At 30.4% G+C, this 17,873-nt stretch overlaps 3 protein-coding genes across 3 annotated transcripts; 2 read left to right on the top strand and 1 right to left on the bottom strand.

Moving 5' to 3' along the window:
* Positions 1-2,658: 2,658 nt before the first annotated feature.
* On the top strand, positions 2,659-3,676 carry LOC102668784 (blue copper protein 1b). Its single transcript, XM_006591731.1, has 2 exons — positions 2,659-2,827; positions 3,372-3,676. The coding sequence occupies exons 1-2, from the start codon at positions 2,659-2,661 to the stop codon at positions 3,674-3,676; spliced, it is 474 nt and encodes a 157-aa protein (XP_006591794.1).
* A 4,008-nt stretch (positions 3,677-7,684) lies between these two features.
* On the top strand, positions 7,685-8,768 carry LOC100792848 (blue copper protein 1a). The gene is made up of 3 exons (XM_014763653.3): positions 7,685-7,805; positions 8,420-8,675; positions 8,762-8,768. The coding sequence occupies exons 1-3, from the start codon at positions 7,685-7,687 to the stop codon at positions 8,766-8,768; spliced, it is 384 nt and encodes a 127-aa protein (XP_014619139.2).
* An 880-nt stretch (positions 8,769-9,648) lies between these two features.
* Positions 9,649-12,503, bottom strand: LOC100305415 (protein kinase-related protein). The gene is made up of 3 exons (NM_001248127.1): positions 11,681-12,503; positions 11,513-11,575; positions 9,649-10,712 (listed from the first exon to the last, which is right to left on the bottom strand). Exons 1-3 carry the CDS (start codon positions 12,501-12,503, stop codon positions 9,649-9,651), a joined length of 1,950 nt encoding a protein of 649 aa, NP_001235056.1.
* Positions 12,504-17,873: the final 5,370 nt, after the last annotated feature.

The raw sequence follows: 17,873 nt of genomic DNA, 5'->3' as shown, positions 1-17,873 counted from the left end.
TATAATTTTGATCTCTGGTATATACTCAACTTTTGCGTTTAATTTCTGATAAATTTTTCCTTCGAATCAGCTTCCTGATATTTGAAAATTTTTGTTTTAGATCTTTGTCATCAGTTAAATGATGACGTGTCTGTTAAATATTTGATAGCGCGATTTGCGGTGGCTAAAAATCGTCAATATTTATTTCAAAATTAAATTTAAATTTTTTGATAGTTAAAAAACTGCCAAAATCATTTCATCAAACACCTCCTACGCCTCCCCCACCATCCCCTTCTTCAAAAATAAATCATTTTATGCTTTGCATAGTTTACACCCATTTGTAAATTGCAACCCCCACTCTCCATAGAACAAATAATGAATGATAAGAACAAACTCATTGTGTCATTTTCACAAACACCTCATGAGCCAAACCCTGGTGTTGGTGATCAAAGATCTCCCATTTGATGCTCACCCACCCCTACCCTTACCCCTTCCATGGACAAACAACGCCGTCACGAAGGTCCTCCACCTCATCTCCCATTACACCCTCCAATCCCCTTGCTCCATCGGTAGCCAACACACCTTTCGCCATCGCACCCCTCTCTGGCAGCGCAACCTCAACCTCAAACACCACAAATTCCACAACAACACCCTCCTCCTGGGCCCCACAGCCCATCTCGACCCTCGCAAAGGCCCACTCAAAGCCCTCAAGGTGGAGGTTGTCTGAGTCCTCCATATTGTTGCCATGGGAGTCAATGATGAAGAACGGTGGAGGCCGATCCAATTGCGTGCGCAGATGACAAAGGCAGTGGAGTCAACGGTGTTGGAGTTGTCAACAACAATGGTGGAGGTGGAGGTGGAAGCTCGCAACAGGATACTCTAGCAAGCGACGATGACAGAATAGGGGATGGAGAGCGAGTAGAAGTGTGTGAGAGAAGGGAATGGAATTGGAGAGAGTTGATTCGCAAATGGAGTGAGGAAAAGGTTAGGGTTCATGGAATTGGGGGTGTACAAAAAGGTAACTGAGATGAAACAAATACTAACGATTTTTAACAAATATTAGTGGTTTGTGAGCCGTCGCAAATTGCACCATCAAATACTTAACTAACAACTAACAACAGAGATGTAAAATAAAACTTTTGAAATACGAGGGATTCAATTCGAAGAAAAAATATATCAAGAATCAAATGCAAAATTCGAGTATATATCAAGAATAAAAAACATATTTAAGCCAAAATAAATAAATAAATAAATAAATTATTTAAGACCAAAAAGTTAAAAAAGTTATTAAGAACCAAAAATCAAATTTAGAAATTTATCAAGACTTAGAGGTAGAGTATATACACACTTAAATTTATATATAACTTATATAATTTTAGTATGTTCAACTTGTAATTTAAACATATTATTTAAAAATAAATTGCATTCAAATTACTTGAAATTTAAAATTTTTATATTACACTAATTTTTAATTAATATAATTATATATTAAGTTAAAGTAAAAATATGTTAAGAATAAATACATATATAATATTATAGTATCATATAAATTAAAGAATATTTGTGAAAGAGTTAAAAAATAACTAATTATTATGATGCCAGTATTATTAATTCTTCTTATGTTTATAATGATTAAATAGTTTTATTTCACTCTCACTTATTAGAATTGGATGATAGAAGAAATCACATTAATTAATTAATTAAATGAAAAATAATTAAGTAAAAAAAATAATCAAATGATATAAATTATTAACAAATTATTATAATTAACTAAAATAACTATTTTTCTTAAAGAATATAATTAATTAGAAGTCTTGTATCCAGGGAGGAACAAGTTAGTAGTAATTCTTATAAGCCTTTCTTAGACTTAATTCAACTAAAATATTTTGCCTCTAATCATGAGCGACTTGAGTTTTTCACTTTTCCTCGATTTTCTCACACTCAATATATGCTTGATAAGCGGATATAATAAATACTTGTCTTTTAAATATAAGACTTTTTTTATAAAAAAAATAATTATTTGTTCCTTTAATTAATTTATAATATTATCTTTAAGTTCTCTTTTATATTAATTATTTTCTTGCCAAAACACTCCTAAATACTAAACATTAATAAGATAAATTCATTTTCTCTCCAACGAAGATTAGAGAAAATAACTAACACATCAATTAATTAGGAAAAAAGTAATTAAATGAAAAAAATGAGATGATAAATCTCAATAATTTTTTTTAAAAAAATAATATAAATGGTTAATAAATTTAATGTTACCAATTAAAATAATCAACTTTTTCAAATGGTGTAAATTAATTAAAATAATCTTAAATTTAATTACAAGAATGAGTTTATATAAGATAGTTTATATGGACACATGATGAGAACTCGTTTTTATATATATTCTTCTATGTGAAAATTGACTCTCTCTCTATATATATATAACATAGCACTTTTTGGAGTATTGATATTCGACACAAACGAGAGTTTGCTAATCAAGTTAATTATATTTTCGGCATGCCGTCCATAGCCGTCCGTGTCTGCAGTCTCCGACATAGAATCACTCACAACATTGGAACTCACTTCTTCCAATTAAGCTCTATATATATGAGATTTCAAACATACACGAGCAACATAGAGATTTATTAACAACAGTCATATATAACAGGGAAATTAAATCGTCTTTTAATGGCTCTTTCACCACTCGGCATGCTTCTGGTCATTGCCACCATCTTACTCCCATTCAATATTGTTGTGGCCAAGGAATTTGTTGTTGGCGATGATCATGGATGGACAATAGGCTTTGATTACGCAGCTTGGGCTGCAGATAAGACCTTCCAGGTTGGGGACCTACTTGGTAAGTTCAACTCATCAAATTATTTTATAGTGTACGTGCTTTTGCTAATTACCTTCGACAATTTAATTACAATGCAAATGTAATCACTTTTAATATTTTCATCTAATCATAAATTATCATATATTATAATATTATTAATTTTTTAATAATTACTTTAAGAATTATACCTCCACATAAGAGTTATAAGATTGAATGATAGCAATTGAAAAAAGAAAAAGAAAAATAGAGTTCAAATTTGTGGATCAGTTTATGGCCTCTTAAACACAATTCACCATATATAATAAAACTGTTAATTTTTATGATAATTATTTTAAAAAATATATTAATAGTAATTTATGATTAAACGACGTTATAAACCTATTTTATATCATCATAATCATTAAACTCTTTTTATATATCACAATTCTTACCTTTAATGGTTCACTATGAAATATGATTAAATTTATAAAATTATCACTCTTATGTCATTATTTTTTTACGGTAGAACTTTGGATTTCATATTATTATTGATACAAGAGTAAAGTGCTTCTTAATAATGGCGTAGTGTTCAAGTATGCTGTTGGAAAACACAACGTGTTCAAAGTGAATGGAACAGCATTTCAGAGCTGCACGATTCCTCCAGCAAGTGAGGCATTGACCACTGGAAGTGATCGTATTGTGTTGGCAATTCCTGGCAGAAAATGGTACATATGTGGTGTTGTTGGTCACTGCAATGCTGGCCAAAAGCTTGTTATCACAGTTCAACCCCAAACACTGCCTCCAACTCCTGCCCCTGCACCTTCACCTTTTCAACATCGCCCTCATTTTGGTCGATGGATTCCTAAGAAGCTATTTACAATATTCCATTAAACTTTATTGTTGCTTTAACCTATGTTTGTTTTGAGAGTGTGGGAGTACTAGTGCATTAATTGGTTGGTCCTCGGGATAAATTATTGTTTCTATTTCAAAATTCATCAGGATTTTTGTTGTTGTATTTTAAAATTCAAATTGGGAGTTTGTGATGTGCTTATAATATGATAATATAAGCACAATCCACCTATATATACCATTTAAATAAGATATTGGAAATTTACATTCTAGCTGGTTTTCACTAATCTTCCTATTCCTTTACATCATGACAGTTTTAGTTTTCCTCCCTAACTCAAGTATAAATAGGTTGTAACTTTCGTTACTCTTATCCATTTTAACAGTAACTAGAATTTTATTTACTTACTCTCTTTTTTATATTCATTGAATTTTCGTGAAAGAGAGGTAGTAGTAATCAAATCGCTCTCGTTTTTTGTTTTTGTTTTTATTTAAAAATGCAAGTAACAATCAACAAATAATTGGTCAAAATTATATATGTATGATTTTTCTTTAGCAAAGTTTCTAGTGTGTGGATGATATCTATATCATCATTTATTAATGAATAAAACTAAAGACCAACAACATATTATTTAAATGAGTTATTTATTTTAAAATTATGAGTCTTACAACTCATTTAAGTACATGAGTTGAAGATGTTCTAACTAATAAAGAGAAAAAAAACATTAATTAAAGAGTAAAACTTACATTATTTAATAAATGCCACTTGAACTTTTAACTTAATAATAATGTTTTTTTTTTTTTTACAGAAAGTGGTCTATGCCATTTCACTTAGAAAAAATATATATATATATATATATAATTGGAAGTATGATCAAATATATATGTGGATATATATTAGCACAGCTAAGGAATGAGTTGACTTAGATCGGTTTATCTCCTAACAAAACTCACCAAAAGAGTTTGGAAAATTTCTTAGATAATTTCTACATTTGGCTAAAAGCAAATGGAAATTTGAGAGAGCAGTAGAAGAGAAGTGTAAGCTGTCATATGCACTCCCATATGGCCATATCTGAGAGCCAAATAAGAGCTTGAAGTAAACCCCTTGCATCTGCTTCACGAGGCTGAGGAATTCCATAATGCCAAGTTGTTTTTCCTTTGACAGAGCTTCCATTTTCATTTCGAAGAGACAAATGTCAATTCCATAGCAATTTTGATCATTGAAGATTGCATCATCTAGATTGCTGCAGCCTGCAGGGCCCTTGAAACAGAAATCTGAGAAGGATGCTCAACATTGCCCCATATTTTCTTATTTCTTCTATGCCATACACACCATAAAATAACAACAAGCTAGGTTGCATTTAACATCCATAGAAAGAGTTTCCAGCAAATCAAATAATAACTCATTAGCTGATACAACTTTATCTTCAATGGAATGCCATATTCTAGCCACCTGCCATACTTGTTGAATTTGTGGACAACCAAAAAAGATATATGACATTCGTTCTCTGATATAACTTTATTTCTTCTATTAAATAGAAGTCTTTGCCTATATGGCAAACAACCTCTGAGAATTCGCTACACACGTAATTGTTAAATACGTGAAAAATGTATTATTAATACTTCTCACATTTCTCCTTTGATCGTGGTCTTTAGCTTAGTTATTTACAGTACACTTCTCGGGTATTAAAGTGAAGGAAAATGGGGGAAAAAAATGGTTCATAATTTTGTATATGCATCAACCTACTAAAGTACTAAATGAATTTCGTTCCAAATCTTACCAAAGTTAACTAGCCTAAAATTCAAAAGACGAACAAAGACCGTAACAAATCACCAAAAACTAATTGCATGCCGTATACCCATTCTTTTCTTTTCGATCTTTTCTGACTTTGAAAATAAGAAATTCTTCGAACATAAATGTTAATGAGTGTCCTCAAGCAAATAAAAGTAAAATATTTCTTAAAAATATATTTATTATATTATAAATAATATATATATATAACTTCGTTTCTAAATAATTAAAATACTTAGTAAGATAAAATATATTAAATATTTTTTAACTAATACCTTTATGATTTTTTTGGTACATACCAAAACAATTATAATACTTGTTAGCGAGATCATTTTTAAAATATTTTTTATTATTCTAGTTTAATCATTGGGGGTGTTTGGAAAATATTCTCCAGAGTTATTTTTATGTATCTTAATATTGTATAAGCATATAATTATTTTAAAAAGTCGTATGCATTAATTTTTGTTTAAATTTTGACCATTCAAATATAATTTAATATATAGTCTATGTTTTTTAGTTCTCATTTCTTGTAATAAGAAGAAAAAGAAATCACAGTAAAAAAAGAAAAAAAGAAATCCTCGTCTGATATATTTATACACACTTATAGTTCTTATTTCTCACAGTAAAAATCATTTTCATTTGATAGCACCACATTTATAGTTCTTTTTTCTCTCTTTAAGAAAAATTATCATTTGATATGTTCGCAAGTATATGAGAAATGATACTTTTGCAATAAATTTTACAATTAAAAGAGAGAAAGAAGAAAATTTTTAAGATATAATAAATTATGCGATGGAAATAGATATAAACACAAATGATATTGTACAAATTATCGTAAAGATTATTGTATTATATTATATCTCTAAATATATGCACACATAAGGAATTGAAAATTATAACATCAATAACTATGATTATATATATATATATTGTTCACTTTAAATATTGATTACGTATCACTCATTTCTTCTCAATACATTTTCTCATGCCTAATAATTTAATAAGTGGATAACATGAAAGGTTTGTAACCCATTTTGAAATGTTGAGATTGAAAAACACTTTAATTAAATCGAATGACTTATTCCTTTTTCTTTCCATTCCTTATCGTATACCCATAAAAAAAATGTTGAATCTTTTTTGAAATAGCCTATAATCAAAATCCAATTTACCCAATAATAAATATAGGATAAGTTTAATCTTTTTCTTAAAATAGCTAGCCTACAATCAAAATCGCAGTGAAAAAACAAACTGTAATCAAAATCCAATTTGCCCAATAATAAATATAGGATAGGCTCAGCACCATCTTCAAATATAGGTTAAATTTAACTCAACTTAAAAAAAAAATTAGTTCATACTGTGCGGATTGCATCTCTTTTTCATGAACAAAGGCTAATTGTTTTTTTTTAAGAAAAAGACTAATGGTTAATGATTAATTGTTTTTCAGGTTGACCTTATGGAGTGTTAAAAATATGTTTTATGAAACAATTTAAAATTAATGATTTATGTAGATCTTAAACTTATAATTTTTCTGTTATTAATATAATATTCTAACCAACTAAGTTAATAGGTCAATTATATTAAAAATAATTAATATTGTTATATATAATATTAAAATTTCTAATATATATATATATATATATAAATTTATATAATAAATTTTATAATAATTAATTTTGATCTAATAATGTAATTTTTACATATATAAATTTTAAATAAAAATTATAAGTTTAATAAAAATTTATATATGTAAAAAAATAGATTATTATATTAAAATTAATTTTTATAAAATTTATCATGTAAACATATATGTGTATTAAATATATATTAATTAGAAATTTTACTGTGATATATAACAATGTTAATTATTTTTTAATATAATTGGTCTATTAGCTTAATTGATTAGAATATTATCTTAATAATGCAAAAGTCACACATTCAAAATTCAAAATGGGGATGAATCATTAATTTTGTTGGCTGAACTAGAAAATTTATTGGGTGTAAGAAAAAAATCCTTAATTTATTTATTTATTAACACTTTTTTTCGAGACTTGCATGTTATTGACCACATGCCGTCCATAGCCGTCCGTATCTGCAGTCTCCAACATAGAATGAGTCACATGACAGCATTGGAACTCTCTTCTTCCAAGCTCTATATATATGAGTTCAAACATACACACTTCCACAAGACACGAGCAATTAACATAAAGATTTATTAACAACACAGTCATAACAGAGAATTTGTGGCTCTTTCACCACTCAGCATGCTTGTGTTCATTGCCACCATCTTCCTTCCATCCATTGCTATGGCCAAGAAATTTGTAGTCGGCTTTGATTACGCAGCTTGGGCTGCCGATAAAACCTTCCAAGTTGGGGATGTACTTGGTAAGTTCAACTCATCAAATTATTTATTTTATAGTTTACTAATTTCGTTCAAGAATTTAAATGTAAAGTTTTAATATAATTAGTTTCATCTAATCATAAATAACCATGTATTATTATTGATTTTTTTAATAATTAGCTTAAGAGACTTAAGAAACATATTTAAATAATTTTTAATTAAATTATGTTTGACAAAATTAGTTGAAAATTGAAAGTGAAAGACTTAAAAATTAATTTATCAAATTATAAATATTTGACAAAATTAATTGTTGAAGTAGTTAAAAAGTATAAAATAACAAAAAAAATAATATAATCATGATTTATTAAAAAATAATAATATATTGAGAATAAAAAAAATATAAAAAATTAAAAGTTAAATTTAAAAATATTATTTCAAATAATATCTAAAAAATATTAAAAACTAGTAAAAAAATTATTTACTAAATAATCAAATAAATTTTTTAACTAATAAAATAAATTACTAAAAATAACTAAAATGTATTCTGCAACATAACATAATATATGATTAAGTTTTCGAAATGATCACTGTTTGTCTTGTTATTGATACTAGAGTAGAGTGTTTCATAATAAAAGCTGATTCGTTTTGTAATTTGCAGTATCAAGTATGATGTTGGAGAACACTGTGTTCAAAGTGAATGGAACAGCATTCCAGAGCTGCACGACTCCTCCAGCAAGTGAAGCATTGTCTAATGGAAATGACCGTATTGTATTGGCAATTCCTAGCAGAAAAGTGTTGTTGGTCACTGCAATGCTGGCCAAAAGCTTGTTATTACAGTTCAACCCCAAACACTGCCTCCAACTCTACCACCATCACCTTCACCTCGTCAGCATCGCCCTCATTTTAGTCGATGGGTGCCTATTATTTTTCATCAAACTTCATTTGTTGGTTTAACCTATGTTTTTGAGAGTAATATTTTTAAGTTTTTTACTTTTATCAGCTTTTGAGAGAGTGATATTAGTCCTCAGAATAAATTATTGTTTCTATTTCAAAGCTACAATTGGAAGTTTGTGCTTGTGCTTACTAGCTCAATCCAACTACCATTTAAATAAAATTGCAAATTTACATTTGATTCTTCTCCAATCGTCCTATTCCTTGGCATCACTCTTGTAGTTTTCATTATAATTTTGTCTATTTTAACAGTCTCTAGAATTTTAGCAACTTACTTTTTTTGTTATTGGTTGAATTTCTGTGAAAGAAAGGAAACTAGAGGGAGGCAAATCACACTCCTTACCTAAGCCTAGTGAAAGACAAGGAGGTTCACATTGAAAATGTCCATAATCCATCACGTACAAGTACTCGTCTGTTCAGTTCAAGAATTGCAAGCTAACCGAACCTACTAAGCCTAATAAATTTTAATTTATTTCTGAAAGATTGAAAATACCTTTTGTTATGGACTCATGGACTTGTTAAACACTTAAACCATCTATAAAAGTGAAACCCAAGAAAACTTGAAATTACAAATCCTCCAAGATAGAACTTAGGACAATATAATGAACTTCAGTCTCCTTGCAGTAATGCAATGCAACATTTGGTAATTCTTTGAATTTAAACAAATAAAATCAAAGCAACTGCAAAACCTTGAACGTTTGATGTTTCAGCTTAGCAAAACGAGGATTTGAAACAGCTTTTGCAAATTGTTTTTTACTGCAGAACTTCTTTTCATTCACCAAAGGTAATACATATACATAATACATGTGCAAAACAAGAGGCTAGAGTCTAGAACTAAAAATTTAGTCTAGCAACAACAAACACAAAGCATAAGTTACAAAATCCAAAAAAAAAAAACATCAGACAACTCAACAACATCATTAACATCAAAAGAAACTAGTTCTCCACTACCTTTGCCGAGGCAATACTAATGATATACTCAATCTCTTCTGCCACCTCTTTCATTGAAGGTCGATTCTGTCTCTTTTCCTCCAAGCAACCCAATGCCAAAAACGCCACTGCCTTCATCGTCTCTAGCTCTATAGTGGTAGCTCCATTCTTCAACACTGGATCAATGACATCCATCAACTTTTCCTCAGCCACCATCCGATGCACGTAAATCGCCAAGTTCACATCATCGGCAGCCCTGTTAAAATCTATTGCCTTCTGAGCTGTCAAAAGCTCAAGTAGCACCACCCCAAAACTGTAAACATCACTCTTATCAGTCAATTGGTAGTTCCTATAATACTCAGGATCAAGGTAACCAAGGGTCCCCTGAGCACAAGTAGAGATATGACTCATATCTGTCTGAGCCAACCTAGACAATCCAAAATCTGAAACTTTGGCATTCATCTTGATATCTAGCAGAATGTTGCTGGACTTGACATCTCTATGGTAGATAGGAGGCACAGCCATGAAGTGAAGGTAAGCGAGACCCTCAGCGGTGTGACGTGCAATTTGAAGGCGATGAGTCCATGTAAGCAAGCCACGGCTCTTAGGCATTTGACCTTGCAAGTGATCAAGAAGTGTCCCATTTTCTATGAACTCATAAACCATAATAGGCTGCTCCAGTTCCACGCAGCAACCAAGTAAACCAACAAGGTTGCGGTGGTTAACTTGGCATAATATGCGAACCTCATTGAGGACTTGGTCAGTGCCTTTGGGGTTGCCAAGCTTGGCACACTTGACAGCCACAACAGTGCCATCTTGAAGAATGCCCTTGTAGACTTCACCATAGCCTCCAACACCTAGAAGCCGGTCACTGGAGAAGTCGTTTGTGGCTTTCTTTAACTCTTTGCCACTGAAAAGTTTAGCGGCTCTGCCACCATTACTGGCATTCAGAATCCCTTCACGCTCTTTGGCTAGGCGTGCTTGTGCTTCTTTGATGCGCCTGTGGCGTTTGTAGAGTAGAAAGGCAATGACGGCAAGAATGAGTGCAGCTCCAACCCCACATACTGAACCTGCACATTGTTGCAATCAAAGTTTTAAAAAATTAGTTACAAAAGAGGCCACAAGAAACCAGTGTTCAGAATAGCCATCCAATTTTCATTCAACAAGGATATTGAGAAGACTTTTTTTCCCCTCAATGGATGAAATATGAGCAATTTATCAACTCCAAGTTCACATAAAAAAGTACACAATTATTGAGTTCTTTTCATATAAATTAAAACTCTATCCCTTATATTAAACTCACAATGCTTGGGTAGGTAGATGATTCCTTTGACCTGTATTTAAGTTTCAACTGTCATAGGCAATTTATATCACTCAGACCTTCATTATTGACGAAGACTTTCATTGGTTCACATGTCATCATTTATATGTTAAATTGCTTCTGTCACAATTTCGTTGTATGCAGTACTGGTTCACATTTGCACAGCCCATTTTTCCGCATGAGACTAGCCTTACTTTTTTAACAAGCCCGTGTTAGTCTGTTAGAACTAGTATATACTATATAGACTATTGAAAAGATGTCAAAACATTAACACCTTTAACAATTAGAAGAAGAAAAAAGGCTTACTACTAAACAATACGATATTCATATATAAAATTTAGCGGAAGGGTTAAAGGATTTAGCTGGGTTAGCTGAATTCAGCAATACATCCATGACTTATTATAAATCCTAATACTCTTTTCGGTGCCCACAAATAAAATAATTTAACTTTTCTATTTCTATTCTATTATATATGTAATAGTATGTTATAAGAGGAAATTTTATGAATTTAAAAAGGAGAAATTAAAAATCTAAAAGTGCAATGAATACCTGCTATTATGGCCGTTCTGCTTGTTGAGTCGTCACAACCACCAGGGTTCTGGCAAGTAATTTCTGCACCAAAAGTCAAACCAAAACTGAAAACTTAGTCAACGGGGCAAACAAATTAGAAAATTAAAATTAAAAAAAAAATGGGAGGTATAATCCACTACAACTCACTTTTAGCGCACACCCCTTGGATAGGGTCCCAGACGAGCCCATCGTTACAAAAGCACCTCCTGATCCCGAGCGCAGAAGAAGCATCAGGCCCGCAAGTCGACGTGGCGGAGTCGCAATCCTGCTGGGACCCACACACGGTTTCTTTGGGCGAAAGCCACTGAATCTCCAAACCCGGTTCGGGCCAGCGGTTCACTGGGAGAGCCGGGTTGAGGTTAACGAAACTAGAGTATGCGCTACAGCCAGAGTCTCTAACACGAAGCATGTAGGAGTTGCTGGAGCCGCCGGTGCGATAGGTGCAGCAGAGTGGCCCAGCGCCCTGGCATGCGGCGGCGGAGGCGGTGGCCTTGATGTAGGAATGGCAGGCGCTGGCGGCGGAGCAGTTGAGCGGGGACTGGAGGAGCGTGGTGGTGCAGTTGAGATACACGATGGTGTTGGAGCTTGTGATGTTGAAGGGGAGGGTGGTGTTGAGCTGGATCCCCTGGTGCACTTTATCGGTGGACACGCACGTGTTCGTTAACAGCGGAGCGGGTCGGATCACGAAGCGCTGGGAGTTCGGGTCGATGGACTCGATCGGGTAGGAGTTGTTAAGCGTGTCGAAGACGAGGGTGTTGGAGCTGCTGCATCGGATTTTGTACGACGGGTCGCCGCATGTTGGGGTTGTGCTCAGGGGAAACGGCACCGTCGTGTTGCCGCACGGCGGACATAAGGTGGCGGATGACACGTGCGTGGCGCGTGAGAGTAGAAGCAGTAGAAGAGTCCCTGCGAAGAGGAAGAGTCTGGTCGTCATGGACTCCATTTGGTGGGAGAGAGTTGCAGTGGACATATATATATATATATATATATATGTGGCAATAATGTTAATGTTATGACATTTTTTTAATTTCTACAGACTGTACAGTTATATATTATTGGTGGGTTTAGATAAACAGTATTCAATACTCATCGTGTCATTTTAATTTAGCTTAGTTGACTCTTTTTTTATTTTTTTTTCCGGGTGAAATATCATAGAAGCCTTACAAAAATGAATGTTAGGAACGATTTGTTTTTTTATATAAAATATCTTAGAGTGCACTCTATTGCTAGAATTCTGATGACTGCTTAATAAAGAAACTTCGTCCTTTAAAAAAAAAATAATAGAGTATGTCATATTTTTATATAAGTAAATTTATTTCTAATAATATAATTCTAAAAAATATATTAAAGAACATCTTTAAATTTCAGTTAACCTTAGATTATTTTTTTTGGTGTCATTTAACTTAGAATTTTATTTTATTGTAAAAAATAAATAAAAAATGTAAAAATTGAAATTTTTAATATTTTTTTTCTAATGATGAGATTATTTGTCTTTAATGATTCATTTTCTCTATCTATTGTAGATTAGTCTCTTCACTTTCATTTTTTTCTACAAAATTCCCTTTTCTTACTTTTTTATATTAAAAAAAACATTATTTCTTTCTCTGTTTTCATCCTTAAATCTTCCTCCTTCTCTTTTCCCTTCTAGAGTCAAGAATGATAATAAAGAGGCAATGGACTCTTCAATATAGACACCTAAAAAAAATAACTCAAGTATTTAATTATCTTAATTTAAATAATAGTAGTACTACTATTTGGTTTAACACAAAATAAATGAAAGACAGTTTTACCATAAGAAAATGAAAGACAGTGGAAGATAATTATAAAAAATCTAACAGATTACATTTTTTTTTTTTATCAGTAACAGATTACATTATGAAAATTGACTTTACGTGTTTATAATTGATTTTTTTTTCTTTCAATAACAGTACTATACTATCAACTGCTTTCATCGTTTACCACTACTATTTCTTCAACGATTGTCATTAATTGCCACATACTGTACAAGCATATTTTATTGGTGGTTCATTTTCAAAAACGACTCAACATATTATTTTAAAGTTTGCTTTGTTAGCGTAAGTTGTTTTAATTTTGAATTTTCTTATCACTTTAATTTGAGGATTTTACTATTATATATCATCTATATTTATTTTACATAATTTAAGTAAAATTCTTATCAAATAATATAATTCTAAAAAAAATCAATAAGTGAATTACCTTATATCTTTCATTTTTTTTTTCTTTACTTTAATAATTTGGGTAAACTAATGAAAATTAAGTTAACTTAATAAAATTATTTATGAATCACTAATTAAAATATACAACATATTTAAACAGTCATTTTCTAATGTCGAAGCTTCATTTGAACAGTCAGCTCTTTAAGGAAAAAAAAAAAATCCTCTTTTCTAGCTTATGTATAAATAAAATACTAATTGGACAACGACTAACGTATTTTGTTGAACTAGATTTTGAAGGGTATGATGCACGAGAAAAGAAATAGTTTGTTTGTGTATGTTTTGAGCGTGGACATATGTAAACTTGGTAATGTAAAAAAAAAGTATCAAATTGAGTTTATATTGAAATTAAAAAAAATCCCTAAAAAAGTAATATAATAAAAGAAAGATAACATAAAAAATAATAAAAACATTATCTTACAAAGCTTTATTGTTATTAAAATTAGAAAACTTTCTCATAACATATTTTATCGTATCATCCGCTACTTAGGTCGAATTCTCAAAAAAATATGATTCTAAGTAATGTTTCTTGCATTACTGTGAACTGAGTAAATCTATCTGAAGAGTACATGACATGGATGCACCCTACAACTTAGATCAGGCCAGAATAAGATCAAACCAAATTACCTTCAACTCCACAACAAGGTCTGAACAACCACCTAGATTAGCAACAAATCAATTCACCAAAATAAAAAGTACAAACAGAAAACTCACCATTATAAAAACATTTTTTTTAATAAAATAGAACCTGGTCCATGCTGAATCACGCGCTAATAGTAATATTTGATAATATATGTTGGTAGTTTAATTATATTAAAAAAATTACAAACAATATCATCCAAGTAAACATTTGAATGAAATATGATATCCCATATACATATTGTGATGACCTATTATATATGGTATGTCATATATGATTAACACAAAAATAAGTTTGAATTACAAAGAATATAGGTAATGGTTTGCATGTTTGATAAAGGGGATAGATGTGCATTGATACTTCTTAAAAAAGTGAGCATGTTGGAACTAGTAAAAATGCCGACAAAATTAAATATGTAGTACATTATAATTTGCTGAAATGGAAATTAATATGCTGAAAAAGAAGTCAATAAAAAATTAGATAGCTATCAAACCTAGGATATCTTTCTTCGTGTTTCTTATAGTTTTATATACAAAATGAATGACATTAATGGTAATGCATATGTAACAATAAGAATTTGGGAAGCATACATTCTCTATAAGTTTGCAAAGACTTCTTTGTATACTACATTAATAGTAGTATTTTTTGGATTGCCTTCTTTATCATGAATAAGAATATGTAGTCCTTTTTTACTTTGCACTCGGGAAAGTGCTACATATAACTGGCCATGAGAAAATACTGGATTTGGTAAATACAATCCAACATGTGCCAAAGACTATCCTTGAGATTTGTTAATGGTCATTGCAAATTAAACCATGAATGAAAATTGTCTTCTAATTAATTTGAATAGCCATGGAGAATCAGAAGGACACATATTCATTCTTGGTATGTATGTCCTATGTCCTATATTGGGGCTAGTAATAATCTCTGCTTCAACCACATGTACACCAAGTCTTGTGACAATAAGCCTAGTTCCATTACATAACCCATCTGCCTGGTCCAAATTTCGTAATAGTATTATGGGAGTGTCAACCTTGATTTTTAACTTGTGATTAGGTATTCCATATGTTTTCAATGAGTTCAAAAATTCAGGTGTTAGAACTCCAAATATAGGATTGAATAGTTGATCAGATTTATCAATACTATCAGCACTACAATATTATTTCTCCTCACTGGGTATCAAAGACATGACATAATCATTTATACTATCAATAACATATTTTGTAAAGGCTAGAACAACTCTTTTCTGCAAGAAATCTCCATTGTTATAGTTTTGTAATAAGTTAGGATACGTTGTCTCAACAATTACATAGATAGGATCATTAAAGTCCTTGATAAGAAACTCATCAAGAATATTGATTTCGCCATAACTATAATATTCTTAAGAGTTGTGACATATGTAATTCTTAAAAAAAATGAAAGGTATTCAAATTTTGTTGAAGTACCTAAAACATCTGATAAAAAATAAAATATAAAAAAAGAATTTAGTATAGTGAATATGAAAATAAAGTATTGAAAATTAAGTGAAATAAATTCAATTTAATTTATTTCCATTTTTTATGGAAAACGTGTTGAGCAATTGCTAATAACTTAATGGAGCATAAATGCAAAAAATATGTTATCAAGTATACAATTTTGTGTAAGAAAAATTATCACCTTTGTTCAAGTAGCTGTCTGATAGAAAATGTATTTGTGGATCGGTGTGACAAAATGCTTGTTTATGTTGTGCATTATCTTATGAATTTGAAACAACAAATATCGAAGAGTACATAAAAAAGGTAATACGATCATAACTATGCATAAATTAGATAACAAATACATGATATATTGATATAGATGTTACAAAACTAATAAGACTGACAATATCTGATTAAAATTTTAAAAACTTTCTCGGTCTATATATATATATATATATATATAGGTTTAATTCCGTTGATTAAGTCAAGTGTTTAATTTTTATGAATAAAAAAATATACAATTAATCATGTGAAAAAAATTGATCTTACAAGATAAATTTTAATATATTCGAGAGATTATCTTTCACTTTTGTTTATTACCATTGCAAAAGAAATAATTTGTAAAATTATTTATTCTTAAACTGAAATAGAATTCTAGAATTAAATGAAATGACAATCTTAAAATTTTTATCCAATTTTATTATCAGAAATAACTTATTCTTTCAAAACATATTTGTCTTCAATCCCTGATTACATGATCAATTACATTGGAATTTTTAGAAGTTGATTGCTTCTATGTCAATGTTGAATTAAAAATAAAATCTTATAAATATTTTAATATTTTGTAATACTATAATAAAATATATATTTTAGGAAATCATATATTAATTTAATATGTTGTTATAAATATTTAATTTTAAATTTACAAAAATTTAATTATTATGAGATTAATTTCCATTTAAGAATCAATTAATTTTAGGGATAAAAAATAATAATTTTGAAGATTGACAATACTTAATAATGCAATACAATCAATTCTTAAGATTGATACGCTTAAAGATCAATATTAGCTATTCTATAAATAATTAAAATTAAAAAACTACAATTTAAATGATTTTTAGTCTAAAATTTGTCAAAATTTATGTCATTTGTTTTTTTTTTCTCACATGTCTTCCCCTTCCAAATAAATCATATTTATGGCATGGACAGATACTAAGTGTGAGCATACTTCTGATAGACCCAACCCATGCTTTGTTTGATTAACAATAAATTTAAAATTCGCTTATCAAATCAATAAATTTAAAAATGAACAATTTTATTGATATATATATATATATATTCAGATTGGTTTCTTTGGGTGAAAGCCATTGAATCTCCAAACCCAGTTAGAGTCGGCGATTCACAGGAAGATCCAGGTTAACAGAAAAGAACAAACATAATAAAATGAAATGATTGGAATAAATATTTGTATATTCAGCAAATCAATTATTACAACTTATATATGAAAGAATACAAAGAATGACCTAAAAGGATAAGATGGAATAACTAAAAGAGAAAGGGAGAGCATATTCTTGTACTATTTACCGCTCATATTCTTGTACTATTTACAGCTCATTGGTTCTAGAATGTATATCTTATACAATTGATAAAATAGAAAATAGAATTATGGTTAGTTACTGCATTATGCTATGCTTAGGCTAGAATCATGGTTTTCTTTTATTAGCCCCCCACAAGCTGGAGGTAGGTAGATATCAGCTAACTTTAGCTTGGATGAATTGACAGTGAAGAGGCGAGGTGGGAGGCCTTTTGTGAAAATGTCTGCCAATTGATTTGAAGAACGAATCGGAAGCAATTGCATAAGTCCTGCCTGAGATTTTTCTCTAACAAGGTGACAATCAATATCCAAGTGTTTCATCCGTTCATGAAAAACGGGGTTGGCAGCTATGTGTAAAGCGCTTTGATTATCACAATAGATAATAGATTGAATTGAGCGAGGAACCCGTAGGTCT

The sequence above is a fragment of the Glycine max genome, chromosome 11 (assembly GCF_000004515.6).
Source record: "Glycine max cultivar Williams 82 chromosome 11, Glycine_max_v4.0, whole genome shotgun sequence".
Taxonomy (NCBI): domain Eukaryota; kingdom Viridiplantae; phylum Streptophyta; class Magnoliopsida; order Fabales; family Fabaceae; genus Glycine; species Glycine max.
Note: the sequence above shows the minus strand (reverse complement) of the source record. Positions and strands in the feature narration are given on the sequence as shown.